Source organism: Hippopotamus amphibius, chromosome 7, assembly GCF_030028045.1.
Source record: "Hippopotamus amphibius kiboko isolate mHipAmp2 chromosome 7, mHipAmp2.hap2, whole genome shotgun sequence".
NCBI classification, from domain to species: Eukaryota; Metazoa; Chordata; class Mammalia; order Artiodactyla; family Hippopotamidae; genus Hippopotamus; species Hippopotamus amphibius.
In genome coordinates this window covers 5511170-5537806 of record NC_080192.1, presented here as the reverse complement: position 1 = coordinate 5537806, position 26637 = coordinate 5511170, and the positions used below count along the sequence as shown (strand labels likewise).

The window sequence follows — 26637 nt, the reverse complement described above, 5'->3', positions numbered from 1 at the left end:
GTTGCGGGCAGAGTCCATCCTTTTCTTTCTGTGAGATCTGCCGAGATTACCTTTCTGTTCCTTGTGGTTCCTCTCCTGTCTGTCCTTGGTAGAGCAGTGGTGTCTCCAATGAACTTGTTTCCTGGTTTCGCATCTTGTGAAATGTTTTTTTGTATTTTTGTTGAAGGTTAAACATTTGTATAAATTGTAAATATATTTGGTTTATTACAGTAAAGGCTTTAGTACCAATAAAAAAAAAAAAAAAAAAGATTGACACCAAGAGAAAAAAGCAGAAAATGAAGTTCTTCCGTACTGGAAGAGTACCACGTTCATATGTTATCTCTACTCACAGATTTTCTCAAACACTCCTTCCCTTTACATCTCCTCTTCTAAATGGCATGGACATCCTAGATAGCACTGTGTTGAAAGTGAACTAATATTTAGCACAAGAATTCAACCTATATAGCTGCACAAGTCTAGATTTGGGGTATTCTTAGATAAACATGCTATACAAAAAGGTCGGCTCCCGTGTGGTATTTAAAGGCAGAAAATGACTGTTAGCTTCTTACCTCACTCACACGGTCTCACCTACGTTGTAGAGCTTATTTTTCAATCCTGGCAGGGGAAGGCGTCACCCAAGAAAAACTTCAGTGACTCTCATCATCTACTAACCTGAAACATTCACTCGATACCGGGAAAGAGGCTTTATTAAAGCAACTGCCTTGCTAACAGCCACTGGCCTCCCAGTGGATTCCTGCTCTGGGCAGCATCAGACTCCTGAGCATCCTCCTGGAGCTGGTTCTGTCTCCATGTGCCAGTCAGCTGGACGGGTCACAGCATGGGCGCTGTAGAGGTCTCTGCACGGGAAGAGGTGGACAGCTGGAAAAGGGCGGGGAAATGGAAAACAAAATGGACAGCAAATTTAAAGTCTCAGGTACGCATTTCTTGACAAATATCTACAAGCAGCTGCCATGAGCCAACAACTAAGCTGATGGTGTAGGGCAAGGGAGAGCGCGGGTAACTAAGTCCTTGCCCCGCTAAAGCCTGCGGTAAGGCTTGAGTGGAAGACAAATATGTTGGCAGATAATCAAAATCCTTGCCTGACTCACTTCTGACTCCCCAGAACTTAGCCCAGTAAATGTTTGCTGAAGACATCGGATAAAAGAAAGCGATGAAGGAACAGCAGTATGTGAAGGTCGAAAAAAAGTCTTTACAGCATTTCTGTAAGGCCACTCATTTAGGGGCACACAAAACTTAAGAAATATTATTAAATTACTCCTCTTGAAAGTGAAGTAAGGGTCCTCTTAAGAGGGACAAGGCATCCTGAAAGCAAAGAGTTTCGGGAGAGAAGGAAAAGGCAGTATGGGGCGATTCAGCCAAGAGTCTTAAACAACCTCTGAGCCTGTCACAGAGTGCTTCCAAACAAAATTTCTGAGGGAGGTAGGGATAACTCGTGAGGTCTGAAGAATGTTCCAGAAAGAGCAGACATTCGGAGGAGACAGAAGTGCTGCGTTTGAATTCTGGCGCTGCAGCTTCTGGTTGTGTGATCTGGGGACAATCCCCTTCACCCCGTGGGGTTCAAGTCCTCATCTATAAGACGGAGTTTAAAAACTATTCGAAAGACTGCTGTGGGGACAAATGAAATAAGGGACACGCAACATTTTGTAAACTGGAGCGATGGGACCCTCAGAGACGCAGAGTCACCACCTTTCATGTTGTTTACAGTCGGTCTGCCCCACGGAAATAGGACGGGCCCATGCGCTGCAGGAGCCCGGAGCCGACAACGGTTCCTGGCCCAGGCAGGCGCGTCACACACGCGTGAGGAACGAGTAAACGGGTCACCAGCCCTGTGCCACGGACGGGGAGGGGACGCCCCGTGTCGGGGGGTTGTGGGACCCCCCGTCCCGCCAGAGCTGCCCGCCCGGGCCCTCCTCGGCCCCCCGGGCTCGCACGCGCTCGCCGACGCCGCGCCGCCTTACCCCGGCCCCTTCTCAATCCGCCGCCTCGCGGGGCCACTTCCGCGCGCGGACCCCACGGCCCCCGACCGCAGAGGCCCAGCCCACTTGGCGACTCTAGGACGCCGTTGCCCAGCGACGACGACGCTCGCTGATTGGAGAACACGGTTCCGCACCCGGAAAGAAGCGGAGCTCCGATTGGCCACGTCAACTAAGGACACAGGACCGGAGGGGCGAGGCCATGTCTGCCTGGTGGCTCCGCCCCCGCGGAAGGAACTTCCGCCGGAAGTCCTTGCTCCGGGCGCGGGAAGCAGCTGGCTGTTGGAGCGGCGGCCGTCGTGGAAGCGTGTGTCTGTTACGTGGTCTTGGCACGAGCCGCCGAGCGGGTCCAGCAAAACCACTTAGAGCCGCTTGGCCACGGGAAAGCCAGTCCCTTCCTGCGAAGCAGACGCCTCACCTGTAAAAACCAAGTGTACCCGCTTGGGGCCTGGTGTCAGGACAAAGGGAGGGATGTATCTAGAGCCCCGACCGCCTGCGATGCCCTTCCTACACGTTAGCACTAACGGCGATTCTGATTGTTGCAGTAATTGGTGTGTCTGGTTGTGTCCTGCTGGCCTCTTCCAGGAGACCTGGTGAAGGCAGGACAAGGTTGCTCTGCCCAGCCCGGTATCGTCAGTCTCCTCCTGGCGGCACATAGATGGTTTGCTAGATAGTCATCAGATAAGCCAATGCGTAGCCATGCTCGCAGGCTGGGTGGAAGCTCAACAAGTCACATGGATAATAATTGTAGCAATGATGTTGTTACTGGCCCTTCGGGAGCCCTTCCCTTCCCTGGCATCCATCTAAGTACCTCACATGTCGTTTATCTTCCTAACAGCCCTGTAAAGTAGCTACTGTAATTATTCCCATTTTACAGATAGGAAACTGAGGCACAGAAAGGGTCCAAGGACACAGCTAGTCAAGGGCAGAACCAGGATTGAAACCCAGGCAGGCTCTTCATCACCCTGCCATACCACTCAGGGTGTGAGAGAAGCTGGCCCAGAGGCTCAGCCTTGCTGAAGAGTCCCCACCACACGTTTCTGTGAGCAGGTAAGTTACAGGGTGGCCTGCTGAGTGCCCCAGAGAAGAATGTTTTATGGTCCCTCTTGGCAGTCTGACTGTTTGCCACCGGTAAGCTAGTTTTCCTACTCACCAAGAGAGTAGATGCATGCCTTCTGTCTCCCCAGACCTCCTGCACTAGTGAATGCCTTCACCTCAGGTCCCACTGAGAAAGCCAGTCCATAAGAAGGGAACACATGGGACTTCCTTGGCGGTCCAGTAGTGACGACTCTGCACTTCCACTTCAGAGGGTACGGGTTCCATTCCTGGTCAGGGAACTAAGATCTTGCATGCCACACAGTGTGGGGTGGGGTGGGGGGGAGGTAGAAAAAGAAGGGAACACGTGGTTGCCTCACAACTGCTTTGGCACCCATCTCTTCTGCCCTTGTCCCAAACAATGAAGGGTTGCTTTTCACAGAGGCTACCTCCGCCACCTGTGTCCTAAACCCCCTCCCCATTTGCCATTTCTTGGACTTCATTGCTTAGGTCAGCAGCTTTCTAAGTGTGGTCTGGGAACCCCTGGGTTTCCTGAGACCCTTTCAGAGAGTCCATAATTGTCAAAACGATCTTCATAGTAATAGTAAGGCATTACTTGCATTTTCACCCTTATTTTCTCATAAGTGTACAGTAGGGTTTTCCAGTAGCTACATGAGGTGTGACATTGCAACAGATTGAATGCAAAAGAAGATAGGAGGATGCAGCTGTCTTCTCTTAAGCCAGATATTAAAGAGATTTGTAAAAATATAAACTGCTTTTCTTTTTGTGAATTCTTTTTATTTTGGAAAACATAATTTTTCATAAGAATGTTAATATGTGATGGGTTTATTGTTATTTTAAATGAATCAGTAAACAAATATTTAGATTTTTTTTTTATCAGTTTTACTGCCTGGTATGGTAAATACTGATAGAAATAACTCACAAAAAAACAGAAGCTCTGGGGGATCCTCAGTACTTTTCAAGAGTGTAAATGAATCCTCAGGGTTGGTCCTGAGACCAAAAGGGCCTAGGCTGTGGCCTGTCTGTCATAGTAGCCAACAGTCTCATTCATTCATTCTCTTTCTCTCTCTCTTCTTCCCTACTTCCCTCTTGAAGCACGCTCTAGTGTCCCACATCTTTAACAGGAAAAGATTCTTTCCTAGTTTCCACCCCACTTCTCTGCTCCCCTTTAACCCACTTCTCAGTAGTGTTGTCTACATATGCTGTCTCTCTTTCAGTTGCCAAGATATGGCTCTATTATTCCCTGATACCTGGTCAATTTTCATAAATATTTCTATACTTGACTTTACCTTACTTGACCTCTCAGTAGCACTCGACCCAGTTCATCACTCCTTCCTCCCTGAAACTCACTCTTACCGGCTACTATAATATCATATGGTCCTGGGCCCCATCTTGAATCACCAGCTACTCCATTCTCAGGTTTCGCTGGTAATTTTGCCCCTCTGTGTGGCCTTTGGACCTTAGGGTCCCTCTGACTCTGACCTGGGTGGCCCTCTTACACTTATTGCCAGCCTTGACCCCTCTACTGGTATATATCGAAGACCGCTTGGACTCCAGCCATCCATGTAGCCCTTGATCTGCCGACCTCCCTCACGCTGACCCATGTCAGCAAATGGTACCACTCAATCCCTTACTGATCATTGCCTCATCCCCCACATCTAGTCTTTCAGCAAGTCCTGTTGTTCTGACGCCAGAACATGTGCATTCATCCATCCTCTCCAACCTCACCAGCACCACCCTGCCTTAGGAGGAGAAAACACAGGCAGAATTTATTGTGGCTTCGAAGGAAAAGCAAGGCAGGGTCAGCAGGCTTAGCTTTGGTTAGTCTGAATAATTTCAGCAAGTCTTTTAGTATCTGTAGGAGTTGGCTAGCCCTGGGAAGAGCAAGGTCACTCAAGTGCTAGTGAGACCCCCAAGACGTCAAAGCATCAGGAAGGACAGAAAATAGAAAACAAGGGAAATACCTGTTGTTTATCCATCTGTTGATGGGCACTTGGATTGTAATGGGCACATAATTGTAATGAGTGTATTAATTTTTTAAAGTTCCTTTTCTAGTTGTGTGTTGCTGGTATATAAGAATGCCATTGATTTTGTATACTGACTTTATACCCAAGTGAGTTTCACTTATACATTCTAATTAGTAATAAGCTGCTTTTTTGTATTTTCAAGTTACACACTCTTGTGATATGCAAATGATGTTTTATTTCTTCTTATGTAATTCTAATACGTTAAGCGTTTTTCTTGACATTGCACTGACCAGGGTCTCCAGCATAGTGTTAAATAGTGGTGATGACCACAGACATCTTTGTCTGATTTCTAAGTTTTCAGTGTTTCACCATAAAACATGCCGTTGGCTCTAGGGCTTTGTTTATTTGTACGTACAACAGATTAAGGTTTCCTTCTAGTCCTAGTTCACTAAGAAATTTTAAACAAGTGTTGAGTTTTATGACACTTTTTTTACATTTATTGAAGTGATCCTTTGGTTCTTCTCCTTTATTCTGTTAGTGCAGTGAGGTTTTGATGTCAAATCTACTTTGAATTCCTGGAATGAGTTTATTTTTATATGCCACAGGATTAAATTAGCTGATATTTTGTGTAGGATATTTGTCTATTTATTGGACACTCACAACCATGCTCATTCATTTATGTACTGCCTACGACTGCCCTTGCAGTAAATGGGAGAGTTGAGTAGTTGCAACAGAGATTGTGTGGCTCACAAAACTTAAAATATGTACAAAAAACATTTGCAAAAAATGGCCCTTTGCAAAAAATAATGATAAGTTTGCCAATCTTTGGTCATTTTCATGGGAGAGATTGACCAATAATTTCCCTTTTGTTGTAATGTTCTTGTCAGATGTTAACATTAAGGTTACACTGGCCTCGTAGAATAAGTTGCAAAGTGCTTCTCCTTTTTCAGTTTTCTCAGAATTTGTGTGATATTTGTGGGGGTTTTTTTCTTTAAATGTTTGGGAAAATTCACTGGGGAAGGTATTTGGTCCTGGAGTTTTCTTCATGGGAGGTTTTTAGTAATTTGTTCAAGTTCTCTATTAGTTGTAAGACTACTCAGATTTTCTGTTTTCTTCTTGTGTCTATTTTGGTAAGTTGTGTTTTCCAAAGAATTTGTCTACTTCATCTTAGTTGTCAAATTTACTGGCATGACATTGTTTATAAGCTCCTCTCAGTACAGCGTCTGTTAGATCTAGGGTGGCAAATCTTGAATCTGTGGCTTAATATCTTTCATCAGTTTTGGAAAATTCTCAGCTGCAATCTCTTCAGATATTGTCCTGCCCCATTTTCTCTTCTCCTCTGACTGACAGCCACAATTACCTGTTCATATAACACAAGGACTGTTGTTTTTAAAAAAAATACATTCTGTGGCTATTTGTCTGTAATCTCCAGGATTATCTCACTGTATTGTTTTTTAAAGTTCACTTTAGAAGGCCTACTTAAAACAACACCTGGAACTTCCCTGGTGGCACAGTGGTTAAGAATCCACCTGCCAATGCAGGGGACACAGGTTCAATTCCTGGTCCGGGAAGATCCTACATGCTGCAGAGCAACTAAGCCCATGTGCCACAACTACTGAGCCTGTGCTCTAGAGCCTGTGAGCCACAACTGTTGAGCCCGTGCTCTGCAACAAGAGAAGCCACCACAACTAGAGAAAGCCAGCACACAGCAACAAAGACCCAATGCAGCCAAAAATAAAAATAACACCTAACATCCAACACCAAAAAATGTAATGATAAGACATTAGGAATTTACTAAATCTGTGTTAAATTTCTCTCCAATTCCATTGGGTGTCCTCTTGTTTAAATCCAGCAATAGTTGAGGGGATTTGTTGTTCAGGATGAAGTAACTGAGATAAGCTGCTACGTGAGAGTCTTTGTAAAGATCCTGCTTTTTAGTAACACTCTCTGCTGAGGGAAAATCATAGGTGAAAAACGCTAATAGTTGGCTGTGTGAGCAAACGTGGGACTTAAATATCTTTTAAATGGATCTGAACTCAGCAGTAAAGCATAAGTGGTATGTGATTGGGTCAACATAGCCTAGAATTGGCTCAAAATCCTTGAAACTCAGAGTCCTTGCTTATTTCCTTGAACAGAAGGATGATTTTTTTCCATGTATTTAAATATCTGATTAGATCAGTCTGTCAAGAGGTTTTGTCATATGATTCTTTTACTGATTTTTTTTTTCTTAAGAGCATCTTCACTCCAAAGTGTTTTCCCTGTACCTGGAAATTTTCCACTTCCATGTGAAGAGTTAACTTAGTTCTTTTTTTTTAACAAGAGCCTAAATTCACCTCACTTTTTTATTGTCCCAGTAAAAGCCCATAAAGTCTGTTAGATTAGGTTTGATCTCTGATCAAACAGACCAGAGTTCTGTAATGTGACATTGGCTCCAAGGAGGAGGTTGTGGGAGATAGTTTTCCTCCTTGACCACAACTTCCAAAGGACACCGACGGCTCCCTTAGATGCCCTGAAGTGGATCTACTTTCGACAGGGCTGAACCCATTACTTTGTCCAAGATACGTTTCAGTACCACTGAAAGCAGTAACACTCACTGCCCAAGAAACTGTTACAGCCTCGACTACACAACCCACTGTAAGACTCTGCTGCTCAAAACCTTTGATGATAATCTGGAGAAGCAAACCATGGAAAGATGAGGGAAATACTTTTACACCTGTGACATCCAGCAGACAGCTCATTCCCTCAGTGATCAAGAAGAAACTCGGCGTTGCGACAAGCTGTGTCTGCCCTACAGGTTCTGAGTACTCATGGCTAGATTTTCACAATTCAGTACATCTAGGAGAGGAGGCTATAAGATAAAGCCTGTAATTATCTCACGGTAATCAATAATGATGTTATAAATGGAAGTTATGCTTTCATGTGGAGAAATAAGCAGCAGGAACTGATTAACCCCTCAGAAGTTAAGTGCTGTTTTCCACCTCGTCTATTAATAAAGGAGGGGGAAGAGCCAGCGCGTGACATGGATACACATGCATCTGAAGGGAAGCAGAGAATCTCCCTGGGAAATCTGCTAGGAGAGATTTCTCCGACTGCTGTGCTGCTGGTGGCCTCATAAGATGGAGACCAGACTCTCCTGAGCTGCCTTAGGCGAAAATAAAATTAAGAAGAAATGAGGTGTAAGTAGCTCTTTGGGAAGAACCACTGTGGTTATTTTTCTTTGCTAAGATAGATGTTTTTCTTTGCTTTCTCTCTCGGATGTTCACCTTAGACGATGCAGCTGCTCGTTTGAGTTCAATCAGCCAGAAACTAAATTGCACACTTGAAATATTGTCAGTACAAGTAATTGATTATCGTTTGTAAACAGGGGGCTGTTTTCGTGCCTATTTTAGGATCATCTGTTGGGAGACCAGACAGGCTCGGAGTTCCAGCCCCCGGGTTTTCATCCCCCCGTTTCCTGCGCCAGCAGATGAGGACGCAGCTCATTTCCCTCAACAGTTACTGGTTGTCTCCGTCCATGAAAACAGGAATCAAAATCCACTCATCTTACCCCTGAACAAGATTCCATGGTGTAGAATACGGGTGTTTAGAATTTTAATGAATCCTGCCCTCCAAATGGTTTATTGCAGCAATCTGAGAAGAACAGCCCACCCTCTGGAACAAAGAAGCAGTTAGAAAACAACAATTTCATGTTTCATACACCTGGGCAACTAGCAAACCCCTGACAATCACAAGTAATTCTCTTTGCTGAGAGCCAGGATCTTGCAACAGCTTGTAATTAGTGCTGTTTAGCATTTAATTTGCCTTTAGTTAGGTAACAAGCATTTATTGATTACCTGATAGGAACGGAGTGCTTTGCTAAGCACAGGACGGGGACAGAGTGACGAAGGAGGGATGGCCTCTATTTACGGTCCACTTGGGGCTGAAAGCACACACTTTGGAAAGGAAACTTGAAAACAGCTACAAAATGTTTTCTTAACGAATGTAAACCCATACCCTATTATAGGGAGTTATTACTCTTTCAGAATTCAAGGCTCTAACTCCCGGCACACTCCATCCTAAGGAGAAAGGTACTTGCTGTCACATCTTGTCTCATGGCGAGAGAGTGGGGACACCCCAGTCACTCATTCTCTGGGCGAAGGAAGGTTCTGGCCTTTTCCGCTGGAAGCCCCAAGTGTGGTAGGGATCCAGGAGAGAGGTAGCCACCAGCCCCTGAAAATCAGTCTGTCTGCCCTCACTGGCAGCCCTCCCTATGTCTTTGGTTAAAACGGCAGCCTGGTACCTGCAGGACGGCAGCATCAGCGAGCTAAGTTAATTCCTGACGGCTCCTGGAGACTGTTTTGAGGCCAGCTTGCGGCGGGTGGTGGACATGAATTGGCAACACTTAGAAATAGCAGGGATGGCTCTCCAAGAGGGCAAAACGGTCCAGCCGAGTTGAGGAAGAGTGCGTGAGGCGTGTAGCAGTGAGCTGTGTGGACGGACCAGCGCGGGCCCACGTGGCGAGTCACAGACGGTGTGCTTGCAGAGTCTGAGACTGTGTTGAGATGATCAGGGAAGGCCAAATTCAGCGGACAGTGGGACCGTTCCGACCATCAACACGTCACGGACCGTCTCTTCTGAGCCAGCTTCTCAGCACGTAGGAAAGTGAAAAAGACATGGCCGTAGCCTCAAGAAGCAGATGGTCGCTGGGCTGGGCTCTGTGGTGAGAGGCACAGGAGTGGGAGTGGGAGGGAGAGGTCAGGAGGTTCTTAGAGTAGACCATGCCATGCTGAGCTTCGGGTTTAAATCAGTGTAACCTGGGCTGAGCTGGGGATGGCAGTCCAGGCAGAGGGAACAGCCTGAGGGGGGCACAGAGGCCCAGACAGCCAGTGGTGCTTGAGCAGAGTGAGATGGGCTCCAAGCTACCAGCCATATTGGAGTAAAACAATTTTTTCTGGAAATCACATGTACTGTGGATTGTAAAGGGGAGAAATGAGAGACAAAAAAATGGTGGAGGGGAGATTTTAACCAATCCACTGAAGTGTTTTGAGGATGCAAAAGACTGGAGAAGAGAGAGTCTTGCTGGCTTTGGAAGCCTTTCCTTCTGCAGAGTGGCCTTGCTCGCGGTATTTTAAGATTTCTGTTCCCAGCTGGTGCCCAACACCACGGATACATATAAAGATGACAACTTTCAAGAGGGGAAAATGCATTTTCTGGTTGATTTTTTTATATTTTAAACACATTTAGCATTCTCTGGTTTTTAAAGAATGCTTTTAATAGAGCACAGATTCCTCCCGTCAATGGTGAGGGGACAGATTTAAGGACTGCAGCTCAGACATCCGGTGCCAACTAGCTTACAGGGATCCAAGTGTGAGAATCAGATTGTCATTTGATGTGTAGATTTGGCAAAGGCTCAGCACGCCTTGGAGATGGCGGTTGTGGGCCCAAGCTTTGTGACAGGTGCTTCTGTAACAAATTCTCTTTGCCCTCTCTGGCAAAGTCCATCACCTGCTAAAAATTCACGGTCTCCCCCACTGATCAGCTCCTCTTGGGTTGAATTGATAGACAGTTTGACCACTTAAGAGTTGCGGAATGTGTGAGCTGGGTGGGATTTCAAGAAACCTGATATGAGACCTCCTCGTTATGAGATGAAAAGGGGCCTCGCCCATGGTCCCGCCAATAGTGGCAGAGCTGGGTTAGAACCGGTTGCCTGACTCTTTTTAGTGTATCCTATTTCTTCCCACCTGGCCCTGTCCTACCCACATCCCACCTGTTTCCAGACCCAGTTCTCGCCCTATTTCTTACATTCAGCAGAATCCCTGCTGTCCCTAAAGTTACCTGTCTTTGCTTGGCATCTCCGCAGTGCTGGCTCTCTGCACTTCTTTTGTTCCCAGTTGGTAAGGAGGCAGGACAGCAGCCTATTTCTTGCCTGGGAAGATACGGCCCCCAAGGGCAGGACCAGGAGCAGTGTATAGAAGGGACAGGGCAGATGGTTTTCAGAAAAAATGAAACCCACTCCAACAATGCAAGATGCCACTCACTCAGCAGGTATTAGGCGCTAACTATATGCCAAATTCTGACCTAAGAGAAGTTGACACAGCACGGTCCTGCTTTCAGGGTGTCACTGTCTACGTGGAGAGACAAGTGCAGAGGAGTGAGGTGGGTGGGATGAGAGGGAAGCCTGGGAGCAGATGGGAGACATTCACCAGGTGAAGGCGGAGCTGGGCATCTCAGGCGAGGGAGGCCAGAGACGGAGGCAGCCCCGGCCTGGGGCGGGAGTCTGCACAAGTGGCCAGAGATGACTGCTAGCAATGGAATGGCTGTCCCAGGAGGTGGTGAGCTTGTTGGGGACTGGATGTCCAGGGATGTCACAGGGCATCCCTTAGTTGGGTAAGGCTGGACCATCTAGCCAACATACAATCCCAGTCTGAAAACGCTCGTTCTACAGTGAAGGATGGAAGATGCTGCTACATGGGTAGGGCTGGGGCCAAGCCCTTTGGGAGGACGGGATCCACAGCACAGAGTCCTCGAGGACACCCGAGGACTCCCTCCACCCATTACCAACGGCAGTCACCCCGCTCAGCAAGGTGGTAGAACGATCCCTCACGTGGGACCTCCCAGGACAGGGACTGTGCACCTTGCCTATACCCACAGGGCTGAAGGCGACATCCAGGGGCACAGGACCTTGCCGCGGACCAAGGCAGCGGCGGGCACCTGTGACTTGGCCACTAGGGGGTGCTCACCAGCAGTGCCAAGCACAGACCATCAATTCTGCGAATTTTATTTGTGCTGTCAAAGCCACTTCAATCTTGTTATGACCATCCCACGAGGTAAGCAGGACGAAGAGTGCCTCTGTCTTGTAAATTATGACACTGGGTCAGAGAAATTAAGTGGCTTACCTGCTTAGGTGGGAGGGCCACCAAATCTGTGCTGGGAAGGGCCTTTCAGAAGAAGAAACTGGGTGTGTGGCGGGGAAGGGTGACGTGCGCAGAACAGCAGTGTCAGGGCCAGGAGGAGGGCACAGGGTGGGCCCAGCTGGCAAGGGGCTGTGGCCGAATCCAGCTGTTTGGGGGTGAAGCCCTGTGCTGGCCCCCCAAATATTTTTTGGAATATTTTTGGTCTGTGACGTCAAAAGGCCAGGCCACCAGGGACTCACTGGAGGCCCCTGACATGCAGGAATCCTGCGCTTGGGGGTCTGTAACATCAGCCACCTGCCCAGGCCTCTCTCCCCTCCTCCGTCTGTCCAGACGGTCATTCCACTCTCCGAACTGGCTTTACTCACAGGCTTCCGGGCAGCTTTTGCCTTGAATCATTTTGCCCTTGACTTTGCTCCAAGTGTGCAAGGCAGGAGCCAGTTCCCAGCACACGTGGCCCGAGGACGTTTAGAGCCAGCTGCTAGGTCTGAAGGTACCTTGGGGATGTTCTAATACAGCCGCCCACCCATTCTGTGGACTTGGTGAACCTCAAGGCCGGGTATCAGCCCCGTCACCCTCTATACCTGCAGCGGGGCTGGGGGCAGGGGGTGGGGGTTAAAAATGCAAACCAGGTAGCTTCCCTTCAGTTAAGCCCTCTTGTGCCTTCATTTCTTCTTACAAAATCCAACTCTCACAACCTGTGAGGCCTTCTGTGAGCTGGCTCCTGGCCTCCCCTCCAAACAGGGTTCCTGCTGCCCAGCCTCCGGGCGCTGCCCAGCACAGTCCCCCCGGGTGGCCCCAAGCCCGGGTCCCCCACTGCCTCCTGGTCTCCCCTCAGCAGCACCCCCTGCGAGTACTGGGCTCCCTGGGTCCTCCAGGAGCACGCTGGTCCCTCACAGCCCGCGTGAGCCTCAGCTCACCCCAGGTTTTGCGCCATCACCTCCCCACCAGAGCGTGAACAAAACACCACGTAGGTCGGGGCGCTCCACGGTACCGCTGCCCCCCCAGTGCCTGCAGCAGCGCCCGCACAGCACAGGTGTGCACAGTGGGCACGGAGTCCACAGGACGAGGTGAAGCATGAACCAGGCGGCCAAGCAGCACCACCGCCACCCTGCCTCCTGCTTCAGTGGCTCCACCTGCACCGTCTGCTTTATTCTAGGTGATCTGTAAGTGACTTGGGAGCAGAGCCCCGGGACGTAGTAGACTCGATAGTCCAGTAACCAACCTGGGGCCTGGGGGTCGAGGGTCCTCCCCGACACCAAAATAAATTCCGGGATTTCACCTGAGATCTAAAGGAACTAGTCCATTTGAAAATAAACACTACTTTTCAGAAAGTCCAAGCTTTACTCAGTAAAACAATGGCCAGGACTTTCCTCCCACAACCAATCAGCTAGAGGCACCCTGGAATTCACAGGGGCGAAGTGCAATCGGCCGGGTCGGTCTCTACACCACCGTCCACCTTGTTGAAAGCGGGACCTTCCAAGACAGAGGCCGAGACCCCAGACCCCCAGGTGCACCAAGACCTCTCCCACGCTTTCCTCCTTTACCCCACCCTTCCTTTTACTTCAGCTTCAAAGATACCAACGGTGAAGGGACAGACAGCAAGGAAAATGCAACCCCTGGAAAGCTGAGTCTGAGCAACCCAGCCACACCCGACACGGACCAATGCCCTCTGAGCCCCGGGGACGGGGGTCCGCGGGGCTCCCTCTCGTTGCCCTGAAACACTGAGGGGACCACGCAGGGCCCCGTCTCCACCCATTGGCACAAGCTGGACACAAAGCAGGGGACGTGTCTTTATTAAAGATGCAAGCAAGCACAGAAGTATCACACGTGGCGCTCAGTGATATCCATACAGTACTAAAAATAGAAAAATAGAAAAGAAATCTCACAGAAAGCAGCCTCCCTCGCAGATACACAGAAGAGGTGCTGCCGAGCCCACCCGCGATGCGATGTGCGCACCGCCGCCCTGCTCCAGCTGCCCTCCTCCCAAGATAGCACGCACGACAGGTCCCTCTGGCCCCCACTCCAGGCACTTCCCAGCCACACACAGCCAGGACAGTCCGGTCCTGCCGCAGCCACAACGTGGGTACAAACTGGTCGCCAGCCCTGCTCTCACCTGGCCGCCTCTCCCTCCCGCTTCCAGCCTAATGAGGGCCAGTTAACAAAGCAGGTGGCGGGGCAGTAAAGGTGCCACCTCTGCTCCCTCGGATACAGCACCCAGCACCGAAGGCAACATCGCCAGCTCCGCCCGGAGTGGGGGCACAGGGCGCTACACTCGCACATCGTATCTCTGGGACCGGGAGCTGCAGGCCCAGACGGAACAATGAACGGTAGGTAAAGACCCAGGAGTTCTAGAATTCACTATCAAGCATCTGTTTGCAAACATAAGTGGGTTTCTGCTTCGGGGAACAAAAATAAGACTGCGGAACGAAAAGTCAGATTCCGAGTGGACTCAGCGTCTCTGAGGCAGGTTCCCCGGTCACTGCATCGCACGCCCGTCCCGCCGGGTCCTCTGCAGCAGCCTGGGGGCCACTGGCCCGGAGTGGCGGACAGGAGGGCGTCCTCTCTGAAGGCGCCCCAGTGAGCAGTTCCTGCTGGGTCTCAGGGCGGCTACTGCGAACTGAACGCCACCAGAGGAAACAGGGTCCCCCAACACCCGACTCAGCCTGGGTCCTCACCTGCATCTCACAACCAGGCAAGAACCGAGTGGCTGCACCTTATAGAAGAAAACTACAAAAATAGAGAGTCAACCCTGAGACCTTCCTACCATTCGGGTGTGGCTCACTCCTGAGTCCCTCGGAAATGAACTTTTATTTGGTTTACTGACATTTATTTAGATTTCCAGTGAAAAGCTCTATAAAATACAATAAATAATGTGGGTTGTAAAAGGCAGACATTCTAGCTGCATATGTTACAGACATGATACGTACGGTCCCAGCCATCAGAACCGCAATCTCTGTAATCAGACATGTAGACTCCAAACTCCAAAGGCGAGACAGCTGCTCTGCATCGGAAACAATCCCACTCCGTTTCTCCACTGCATCCCTCCCTCCCCCGTGTCTTCCGCTGCTCCAGAGTCTGTCCAGCAAGGAACAAATGAGTGCAAACGGGACTCTGAGCGATAGTGTCTGGGTACTGTGAGCATGCAAGTTTGCTGTTGCTGTTATTATAAATAAAAGTCGAACATGAGGTCACACTTTCCCATCTTCTGTTTATACACCAAGTCAAACTTCTCGTTCATGGAGACAGTGAAGATGTCCTTCCACAGCCCGACTCTTCCTGAAACACAAACAAGAGCAGAATGTGCTGGATTCACTCGCTGTTGGGCCAGCTACCAAACCACAGGAAGCCTTGGAAATGGATCTGGAAGGTTCCAGATCTATTCCTGGACCCCTCTGAGCCTGGCCTACGGGGGCAGGATGGGCCATGTGAACGACAGACTAGCTGAACCCGCTCCCCTGCGTCTGGTCATCCCGCTGTGCTTTCCGCCCAGCACCACGAGCGCACAGAGCTGCGGCCCCGGAGGAGGCCCTGCCTGCCCACCGCCGACCACCGGCACCAGGCACAGAGCGGGCGGGCCAGTCATGACGCCCCAGAGGACCGACAGAGTCTGTGGAACAGATCCGTGCTCTGGGTCCTCGTGATGCCGCTACTCACTCACAGCTCAACAGCTCCACCAAGGCAGCATTTGCTTCTGAAGAATTTTAAAAGGAAAAAAAAATCATCCAAAAGGGTAGAACATTTTATGGTGAGCAGGAAGATGCCTGACAAGGTCAAGGGTGAAGATTTCGAGACGCCTGCCCGTGCATCATCAGGGGGGAGTTTAAAGGGAATAAAACAGTCAGGGCTCCCAAGTCAACACCAAAACGAGTCCCGGGCCCTCAGCGGCTCCATCACAGCCACAGCTCGGCAGGGCTCGGTCAGAAGACGAGGCCTCCCGCTGGCAGACAGCAGGGAGCCCGGAGCCTCCGGACTGATGTGCGGGCCGGGCCTACCCGCTCTCCACAGAGAAAAGAGAGAGCTCAAAATGACCAAAGCTGCTGAACCCACTTTCCTTAACGACAAAATCTTCCGTTGTCCTGGTCACATGTGAATGGCGACTGAAGATGTCAGGAGTGGGGTTCCCGCCCTTGCGTAGGCAGGAGCTGTGCTTTTAAATAACCGCCTCGGGGGACTGAAATGCTCGTTTAGAATTCTGTCCTCCGTCAGCATCTCTGAGATCAGAGCTCTGAGCGTCTCCAGCCAACACCCTTCGTTAGCTCTGTTATTAACAGTCGTCCTTGTCCTGAGCGGACCTCACGTGTGAAACTGCAACCCTGCAGATGCTGAGCTGATAGATCCAAAGTGACAAGGGTTTTCTCTTCGGTGATAAAAAATTGTATGTCAGTGCGGGAGAGGAAAAAAAACCAGAGAAGCTGTGCTTGCTACCCTCTAATGATACCTAAGGGACAAAATTAGAAGCCTCTAGACCAATCACACCATAAATAAATTTTTCCATGATTATTTTCTCAGCTGAGAGCTCATCAAAGGAGTCACCCACCTGGTTTAGGATTTGGAATCAAGACAGTGCAATTTAGGCTGTGACATGAACCAAATCTAAGCAATGCAGCCGGCTACGCAAGCCCCTGCGTTCTCACCAACGCAAGGAGGTCTTCTGAGCAAAGAGGCAATGTGCTAAAAGAAAACAAAATCAAAGAACTGAAATAAAGCAAAACCAAGGTAAACGATGATAAAACAAACACATCGGAAGGAACATATGGACACACAGTATGTTCTCGACGCTTCTCAACCACACGAGTGAACTGAAGGGGGTTCTGGAGAAGGTCACGCCCAAGGGTAACAAAACACAGAGAAAGCAAAACTAAAAAAGAGCAAATAAATTTTAAATAATAAACACTTGTGAAGATGCAGCCAGGAACTAAACGGCAGGGTGACGTGGCCTGCTCATGTCTTCCTGGAGAGCGGCCGGCCTGCCTTTACAGGAAGGCGCTCGCCCCTGACCTTCAGGACAACCCTGCGAGCCGGCAGCCACGACCAGCCCCGCTTAGAGGAAGGACAAAAGGCTAGAGAGGCTCCAAGGCCTGGCCTGATTCCCGCCAGGCCGCAGCCCAGCTGCTCTCTCCTCGCCGGGCAGCTGCCCGCAGAGCCCGACTCTCGCCGCAGGGGTGGCTCTCGGGGCCTCAGCCACCGCCCAGGGCTGCGGGGATCTTCATGCCCGAGCTCTCCACAATCAAGCAGCCTCAGTACCATGAGCCCCGAGGGCACGGAGAGCAACCCGAGTGGGTCTGGGGAGGACCCCTGCCTGGAACACCTGCCCCGCCTCCAAATGCGTCACACCCCAGACACGGCTCCCGTGCCACGAGGGAACGCGGCCCCCGGGACGGCTGCCTGGCCAACCCCGGAGGGGCCTGCACTTCCTGCTCGCTCGCCCTCTCACACACGCACACACGTGCACACATGCGCACACACGCCACAGGCACACACACACCCCTTCCCCTGGGCGGGCCGCTCCTCCCGTGCCGCCAGCTCCCCTGGCACGCGGGCTTGCCCCGCCCTCCGCCTCTGCCTCCCAGGGGCCAGCTGGGGCGCACGCCGCACTTCTAGACATCACAGCCCCAAACCCATCCCCGGGGTCTGCCCGGTGGGGCCGTCTGGGAAGGCGCCCGCCTAGAACCTCTTGCCCACAGAGCCTGACACAGCCCGGCAGCCACCCCGTGAACTCCAACACCGCGTGCAGGGCACAAGGCCAACTCCGGCGGGGCGGGCAGGGGCGCGTACCCCGGCCCACGGGCAGGGCCTCGGCGTTGCAGCACTGGTCCACCAGCTGGTGGCAGTGCTCGATCAGGGTCTCCAGCTGGGCCTTGTCACAGGACACCCCGAGGAATCTGGCCAGCTGCTCCACCATTGTCACCAGGTCCTGGAAGACAAGAGCAGAGCACGGGAGCCCGTCAGGGGCGCCGCCTTTACTGACCACTACTCTGGGTACTGTATCCACGGCCGTACTTAGTCCTCAACACAAGCCTGAAATTGGCCTCGTCTGGAAATAAAATCCAGGTTAAGAAACTGCCCAAGGGCACTCAGCTCTCAGCTCTCAAGTGGCAGGTCTGGAATTCACACCCAGGTCCTCCGGGGAATTTGGAAGCAGACGTGAGGTCCTGATATAGCTGTGGTCATTTTAATCAGCAGCAAGAAGTAAAAGCACTTTGGAACTATTCCAGGGGCAAGACCAGCTCATTCTCTTCCCATCCTTCCATGCCACCAGCTGGAATCCAGACTCTGCCTGCACTCGGGAGACAGGGAGCCCGTGGGGACCCCAGACAGGCCCCAGGGCCAGCCCACCTCACCGGGCAGGGGGAGCCGGCTTGGTGTGAAGCAAGATTCAGCAACACTTGACTTCTGACGTAACGCCCCCTCTGGGCCCATCGTGGCACCATTCCTGAGAGCAGCTCCAGACGGACACAGCCCAATAGTCTCTGGAGGGGCCCCGCCCACCTGCTCACTCAGGCAGACGTGTCCCTCTGGCCCTCATCCCTCTGGGCAGACACCTGGACCCTCACCCCGGCCTGCAGGGGCCTGACGGCCGGCTCCTCACTGGCTTCTGTGCCATTCCTTCAGCCCGTCAGGTGGGTTCTTTCTGGGACTTTATGTTTGCTGTGTACTGTCTGGAATGTTCTTCCCCAGGTGTCCCTCCCTCACTTTTTTCAGGTCTTTGTCCCCATCAGTGACACTTTCCCTGACCTGCACTTAAACCTCCCCCCACCCCCCCAGCACTTCTCTTTTCAGCTTTATTTTTCAGCATTTATCACCATCCAGTACATTTTATGGTTCGTGTTGGGGGGTGGGGGGAAGGAGGCGGGCAGGGAGGCTGTGAAAACCCAGGCCAGAAAGACGCCGACCTGCACCAGCGACACGGGCAGAACTGGGGAGAAAGGGTCAGAGGTCAGAGAAGAGATACGTTTTGAATGCAGAGCCAACAGGGTTCGGAAAATGAAAGCAGAGCGTGCCAGAGAGAAGTCTAGGGTGAGTCCAGACTGCCGGGTGGATGCAGACGGGAGAAAGCGCGGAGGACCTGAGGGGCACCTGCGAGTCTGGGTGGGAGACGTTAATTAGTCTGCGAGCTCCACCAGACACCCAGGCAGAAAGGCGCAGCGGGTGGCTGGAGATGAGCTGGAGAGGGTCCACATCTGGCCTGGGGCCCGAGCACCGGCTGAGGCAGACAGGGGAGGGCGTGTGGACGGAGGAGACCAGGGCCGAGGTCCGGGGCAGAGGCAGGGCTGCTGCCGGGGACACAGGACAGTGTGCGACCACCGGGGCGGGGGGACCGTGGGACCCAGCCACACAGGGGTCGTGGTGACCCTCACAGGACAGCTGGGGATGGGGCAAGCCTGCCTGGAGGGGCTCGGGAGCGGAGACAAGTCTGAGGTCCCCCAGCAAAGAGGAGCCGAGGAAAGGGAAGGACATGGGGGAGGGGGTGGCTCACGCTGTCCCTGCCACCCCGAGAAAGAGAGGTGTTAGCACTTCCCCCCGGGCAGCAGCAGGTTCAGACCCGGCAGGGGTAGCGGGGTTCCAGGACCCAGGGGACCTCACACACTGCGAGGCCCTCACCACGCTGCGGGTGACAGGGCTGGTGCAGGGACTCGACACGCTGCCCCTTCCAGGCGAGGTCCCGCCTTGCTGCCCCAGCACCACCACCCGGCCTGGCCCATGCACTCAGCCCCCACCCAGAGCCCCTCGCCCTCTGTGCCAGGCTCTGTACCGAGCACTCAGGAGCTGGTCACACGAATCAATTCACAGGTACACCCGCCGGGGAGCTCAGCACTTTGAGAACCGCCACCCTAAGGCAAACAGGCTGGGACGGGACATTCGGACTCTGCCATCTCAGCTCTTTGCCCCAAGCTGGTCACCCCCAGAGAAGGTGCTGGGCGGCAGCAGGGTGAGTCCGGCTGTTGCTCCACTGCTGTTGAAGCAGAAACACAACACATGGGCCTCTTGAAATGCCACCCACCCAGAAGCTGCGCTTGGCCAGGGGCCAGGGCAGGCCAGGGGCCCGGGAGGCCGGCACGGGCTGGGGGCAAACCACGGATCGGGGGGACCCTGGGTCCATCCAGAACTCCCGCGGCCCACTGTCAGCCCTGATGCTGGGGGCTTGGCGCTGCAGGCCCCACCCTCCGTCCCTGGGGGCTGCGGCTGTGGAACTGCGGGTACAGAGCCTGGCAGTTGCCTCCCGCAGCGCTCACCCCTGCACCCACCCCCGCAGCGCTCACCCCTGCCCCCACCCCCCGCAGCGCTCACCCCTGCACCCACCCCCCGCGGCGCTCACCCCTGCCCCCACCCCCGCGGCGCTCACCCCTGCCCCCACCCCCGCCGCGCTCACCCCTGCACCCACCCCCCGCGGCGCTCACCCCTGCACCCACCCCCGCGGCGCTCACCCCTGCACCCACCCCCGCGGCGCTCACCCCTGCACCCACCCCCGCGGCGCTCACCCGGTGCATGTCTTCGTACTTGAGGAAAAGCACGTTCGCGTCCATGCGGTGCTCCCAGAATTCCTGCACATGCTCAAACCATGAGCCGTAGCCCACTGTGGAGACAAGGGGACAGGTGACCAGTCACAGGGAGGGAGCAGGCATGTGTGAGGTGGCCTTGCGCACTGCCTTCCCTCCCAGAAGGCGCCCCTCCTCTGCCCAGTAGCTGTGAGTCAGGAAGCTCTGGGCTCTATAGGCAGCCCCATGGATGGGCCACGTCCCCTGGCTGCCTGCACAAGTCCCTCCTGCCCACAGTCCCTGGCCCCCACCTCCAGGACACCTGAAGCCCCGACCCTTAGCGTGACGGCCTCTGTCCTCCCGGGGTATGGATGGTACCGGCACCCATGAGCTTCTCCAGCAAGCCGTGACCAGGAAGAGAACGACGCCCAGAGAAGTGGGACATGGGACCAGTCAGTTTTGTGTTGGGGACAGGATGGGAGCGGAGAATGGGGCCTGCCCGGCACGCACTTCACAGACAGAGCCCTGGAACCAGGCAGCAGCAGGAAGGCGTGGGGATGAAGCGCGGCAGCGGGTCCGCTCCTGGCACACGAGGCTGGGGCAGGGCCGGGATGACAGGGCACACCCACACCACAGCCCCTGCATCTCTCACGCTCCTTAGGGCCCTGGTGTGGGGTTGCGGGTCACACGAGCAGAGGTACCGACCAGGGCAGCCAGGCTGCTTCACAACATTCTTCATAAAACTCATTGATTCTCACCGTCAGTTCACACCGAGATGCCCACCCCTGTGAGGGCATCTTCCAAGGGGGGCTTCGCATTAATCAGAGGCAAGTCTTGGCCCAAGAACGTGGGGCCCCGGGGCCTGCTGGGCCTCGAGAAGCAGGGCCAGCTGGATAGGGGCCCAGTCAGGAGTGATGGCCGTGCTGCCTGCACCCTCCCTTGCCCGAGCACCCGTCCAGCTCACCGACACCGGGCTCTGTGGATGCGACCTCACGGTCCAGGGCCGGAGGAGCTCCCCGTCTGGGAGCCAACCCCACGGACACTGGTGACGGTGACATGGAGTGACTGGCACTGGGAGGGAGGCCCCGCGGACATGGGTGGGCCTCGAAGGGCCAGTGAGGCTGGGCAGGCAGCGGGAGGGAGGAGGAGGCGGCAGGGGAAATGGAGAGCACAGCGGCGAGGGCTGCGGATGGGCCGTAAAGGCGTAAGAAGCGGGGCGGGGGGACCATGTCGGGGATCAGAAGCAGACGGCAAGATCAAAGATCAGACAGCGGGGGGGGGGGGGGGGGGGGGGGGCGGGCAGGAGAGCGGAGGGCGAAGGATGAGGGCTCGGGACGGAGGCGGCCGGCCTCACGTCCTCACTGGCTGAACCTTTCTGGCCTCCTCCTGCTCCGTGAACGGGGTAAACGGGGTGACGACAAAACCTGTACCCCACCCCGGGCTGCGGGGGCACGGAGAGCAGCGCGCACAGTTCTTGGCGCAGGAGGGCCTGCGGGGGCAGCGCCTGTGCGTCCCCTTCTCTGGTGGAAGGTTCCGGGGGTGGGACCAGATGGGGCACTGGTGAGGGTCCTGCTTGTACCGCCGAGTCCACTGAGGGCAGGGCTGCTCCTGCCCCCGCAGAGCCACACCTCCAGGTGCTGACAACCTCTCACCCTTACATGCGTGACCACGATTGGGACAACGGGGTGACCCAACCCCCGGTCCCAGCCAGCCCGACCTGCCAACGTCAGCCCGCCGTCCCGCCAGCAGGTGGCAGCACAGCAGCAGCATGGGCCCGGCAGTCCCACGAGGGGTCCTGGGGGATGGGGGACGGAGGGGTGGGCCTTGGGGACCAGAGCAGAGCAGAAGGTCCTCTCTGCGCCAACTAGGCCCCCTCCCGGACTTTATGCAGAATGGGGGGGGGGCTCTGGAAGGGGACGGGTAAATGAATCAACACAGAGCAGGCTTCAGCCAAAGGCCTTGCTGGGGACCCGCTGCTGGGCGAACCCTGGCCTTCTCGGGCCCCGGTGCCCCCACGGCAAGGTTCTAGCTGCGGGGCCCTGGACTCTAGGCCTGGCACCCCCCCAGTCGGCCTGGCACATCCCCGCTCCTTCCCACACCAGGAGGAAACCCACGCACAGGGCAGGATGTAACAGCCAGGTCAGCCTTCCCACTTTACAGGACACGGGCGAGTGCAGAGAAGGAAGGGACCTGACCAGCTCACTGAAAGGCCGATGACCTCAGGGCCCCGAGCGGCGTCTCCCGAGTCCTGGCCCACAGCTGGAATACACACAGCAGGCAAGCGGTGCCCGGGGCTGAGCAGTCCACTGGGCATGGACGTGGGGGAAAGAAAACCCCGCTCCTTCCCAGAGAACACTCGCAGACAGATGACCAGGGCCGCTGGGGACAGGGAGGGGAGGCTGGACGGGGAGGGGGCTGTGACTCAGGGACAGTGGGGACGTGAGGACAGTGGTCACTCACACAGGACTCCCCCACCCTGCTCTTGTCCCCTGGGCACACGGGCCCCAGGCCCCCGCCCTGCCGCGTGCAGTCACGACGCCAACACAGGGCTCGGGCGGCGCACCCTCGCCCTGCTAGGGAACAGCGGCATTCCACGGCCCCTTCTGCACTTCGCTCCTCAAGCTCTCCAGAACCTTGGACAGAGCAGGCACGCCTCCCTGGGCAGGAGCACTGAGAATACACGGGAATGGGGAGTACACGGGTGCGGAGGCTCTGGTGGGACCACAGCAAGTGTGTGCAGCCTTGAACGTCAGTGCCAGGCAGTGCTGCGACCTTCACAGCATGGAGAGGAGGCCTGTACTGGATAACTTCTAACTGCCCTGGCCTGAGCAGGAGGCTTTAAGCCCTGCACTGTGGGGCAGTACGAACTTGGTGGCGTCCCCATGCAGGTGGCTGCTTCTACAAAGGCAGGAATGGAAACCGGGACTGAAAAACAGGGCTGTGGGAACCAGAGGAATGGCTTGCTCCACCGTCTGGCAGACCAGGAGGGGCTTGAGCCAGGTGGTGGGTGGGCTGGGGGGAAGGGAAGCTGGACAGAGGCCTTTAGCAGGTCCCAGGGACCTTAGGGTACAGGTGCTGGGGCCACATATGCCTGAGCCCCCCCACCCAGGGCCTCCTCCCCAGGTCCTCGTCCGTCAAGGGCAGGGAAGAGAGGGCCTTTGGGTGGTGTGGGTGGTGCACTAAGGAGGGTCTGGTCTTCAGCCAGGCTCGGGAGGCAGCTCCGGATGGGCCACCCTGGGTCCCATGTAAATTTGGGGCGCTGCACCCCCGACGGCCACTACGCCTTTATCTTACTCCTGTCACATGACCTCACTGCAGAACCCCTCCCTGGGGTGGACAATAAATGGGCAGTGAGGCTGAGGGTTACTTGAGTTGGGAAATAAAACAGGAAGTATTTTCAGACTTAGATGTGGAGTCGTCTCTGTGCAGATGTAATTAAAAGGTGTGTAAGACCCATTTTAAAACACTCCTGGGCGCAAACTCTGAACAGCAGGATGCCCAGGGAAGCCATGGGAGGCAATGGGGGAGCCCCCTCAGGGGAAGACAGGGAACAGAACCACAGTGGGGAGCGGCCAACCCCACCACCCCGGGGACGGCTCCCCCCCCGGCCCACTCCTCCCCAGGGAGGGGAGACACGGAAGGACCCTGGCCCACTCGGCCCCAGCTCACCCCTCTCCCCTGGGAACAAGCTTCCCGCCCAGAGCCCTGCCTCCCCCGCAGGGTGTACCCCACCTGTCACCTGGGCCTGGGGCTGGGGGCCAAGCCTGATCCCAAGTGCAGCTAAAGGCCCACAGGGCTCTCCCACAAAGCCACAGCCTCCACCACTCTGGCCTCAGGCAACAGGAACAGAGGTAACTGGGCCACCGTTTTCACCGCTCGGAACCCGGGCAGGAAGAGGGATGCTTTTCATTGGGGAACTTCTCAGAACCCCAAGGATGTGGGGAGAGAGAAGAGCTTTAGCACTGGACGCCCGCTCTGCCTCGCACTAGCTCAACCTCACACAAGCTTCCTGACACCCCTCAGCCCCAGCTCCCCACCCACCAGCGGGAAAGCAGGCCCACCCCGTGGTTATCGTACAACTGGGGGCGCCGCGAAGCACACACGGGCGCCCGGTGAGCCACGTGCACCCCGCCCTGCCGGCCGCGTGACGCTGCACAGACACTTACACTTGTCGTTCATGAACCTCCGGCAGAACTCCTGGAACGTACCCCGGTAGCTCATGGTCCGCAGCGAGCGGTGGAACTGGTAGTACGACACCACCAGGTCCTTGGGGTTCCGGGCCATGTATATGACCTGTGGGGGGGGGGGAGGGGCGGATGGATGGACAGAGGGACGGGTGGAGGGACAGACGAGGTTAGCCTGCGATCCTCCGTCCCAGGCAGGCTGCCCTGTGCAGTTTCCACCGACCTACAACCCACTCTTTTGACCCTGTTTCCGACAGCAAGGTCAGCCCTTCACGCCAAGGCCAAACACTTTTTCACTATTACTCTCTTGTCCACACAAGAGCATCAGCTAGGACAATTACCTGAGTGTCTTATCATATTTCTGTCTCTAGCACTACTTTCTTGTGTGTAACTGAAGTACAGTATAAGTTACAGGTGTGCAATATAGTGATGGATAATTTTTAAAGGTTACACTCCATTTACAGTTATTACAAAATATTGGCTGTATTTCCCATGTTGTACAACACATCCTTGAAGCTTATTTTATACATAATAGTTTGTATTTTTTAATCTCCCACCCCTATCCTCCCCCTCCCCCCTTCCCTCTCCCCACTGGTAACCACTAGTTCTCTATATCTGTCAGTCTGCTTCTTTTTTTAAAATTATACTCACTACTTTGTTGTATTGTTTAGATTCCACATGTAAGTGATATCAAACAGTGTTTGTCTTTCTCTGTCTGACTTAGCACCACGCCCTCCAAGTCCACCCATGTTGCTGCAAACGGCAACATTTTGTTCTTTTTTATGGCTGAGTAGTATTCCACTGTACACATATACCACACCTTCTCTGTCCACTCATCTGTTGATGGACACCTAGGCTGCTTCCCTACCTTGGCTGCTGTAAATAATGCTGCTATGAACATTTGGGGTGTCTCTAGCACCACTTTAAAGTCAGCAGAATACAGAAAAATTACAGTCCTGACCCTGGGGATGAGAATTACAGGCCTCACAGGACTAATGCAGTTGAGAAAACAGGGAAAAAAATCAGCCATGAGTCCTTAGGCCTTAAATGCGCAGAGGCTGGGCCTTGCTGGTCAAGTTCAACTGTGAGAAAAAGGCAAAATGAGAAACATGGATAAAATGCGAGAGACAGGCTCAAGGACGGGCTCTCCAGAGGTCTCACCCCACCAAGGTTCTCTGGGAACGTGTGCCTGTGACAGACCACCGTCTGGACTGGCGCATGGGCCTCTGGTTCTGGGAACGGGGAGCAGCGGGGAGCGGGGGTTACCTTGGAGTCGCCATTGTGAAGGTCGGAGGGCAGGAAGCGGTAGGGGAGGTGGCTTTTGATGAGGCGGGGGGACGTCAGTTCCTGCAGCAGAGTGGAGGAGAGGTGCTCAGAGGACGCAGACTGCCCATTTCAGTCTTTCTATGGGGCCCCGGGGGACGGGGCCTCAGACAAGTCAGGACCAGCACCACACCCCCAACAACCTTCTCACCTGACATACCGCCCCCCCCCCAGCCCCTCCCAGGCTGGACCCTGGGGGCAGACACAAGCCACCTCGGTCCCCGTCCTCGGCACCCACAGCCTGAGTCAAAGCGTGCCGTCAGCGGCCTGCTCAGAGGACGTGGGGCGTGATGCGGCCTCGAGGGGCCGTGAGGGGCCGCGGGAGAAGCAGGAGCACAGGGCGCAGGGGTTGCTGGGCCCTGGAGTCGGCCTCAGCACAGAGCTCCCTGCGGCTCCTGCACGTGCCCGGCCCCTCCCTCAGCCAGGGCTCCCCGCCCAGGCCCTGACTCAGACATCCCCTACCAAGGCCCCACCCTATCCGCGTTGCCCCCTGCAGCCACTAGGACTCTTGGTTTTCCTGTCCTGTGGGCTCCTTCACTGGGATCTAGGTTCTGCAAGGGCTGTGACATCACAGCCAGTTCCGTTCTCAGCGGGACCCCAAAGCCAAGAGCAGGGTGGCACGCGCAGGCGCCCACGCAGCTCCACGGGAGGACCTGGCGGTGGTCAACACGCGCTGAAGCACCGGGGCCAGCACAGGGGCGGTAGGGCTGGGCCCGCAGGTGAGCCAGCGCCGCGGGCTGGGGCGCAGAGCCCAGCTCACACGG

General features: G+C 54.4%; 1 protein-coding gene across 4 annotated transcripts in view; it reads right to left on the bottom strand.

The window, feature by feature from the left end:
- Nucleotides 1-14705: 14705 nt before the first annotated feature.
- The window catches only part of SULT4A1 (sulfotransferase family 4A member 1), a 30305-nt gene continuing 18373 nt past the window's right edge, over nt 14706-26637 (bottom strand). The window contains exons 3-7 of one of the 4 annotated variants that reach the window (XM_057742098.1): nt 25817-25897; nt 24533-24659; nt 20370-20464; nt 17665-17803; nt 14706-15165 (exon numbers count right to left, since the gene is read on the bottom strand). In XM_057742098.1, the coding sequence (XP_057598081.1) occupies nt 15053-15165; nt 17665-17803; nt 20370-20464; nt 24533-24659; nt 25817-25897 (555 nt within the window). In that variant the 3' untranslated portion in view covers nt 14706-15052. Of the gene's footprint in view, nt 17804-20369; nt 20465-24532; nt 24660-25816; nt 25898-26637 lie in introns of all 4 variants that reach the window. The other 3 variants (XM_057742099.1, XR_009054728.1, XM_057742097.1) reach the window with 3 other exon arrangements.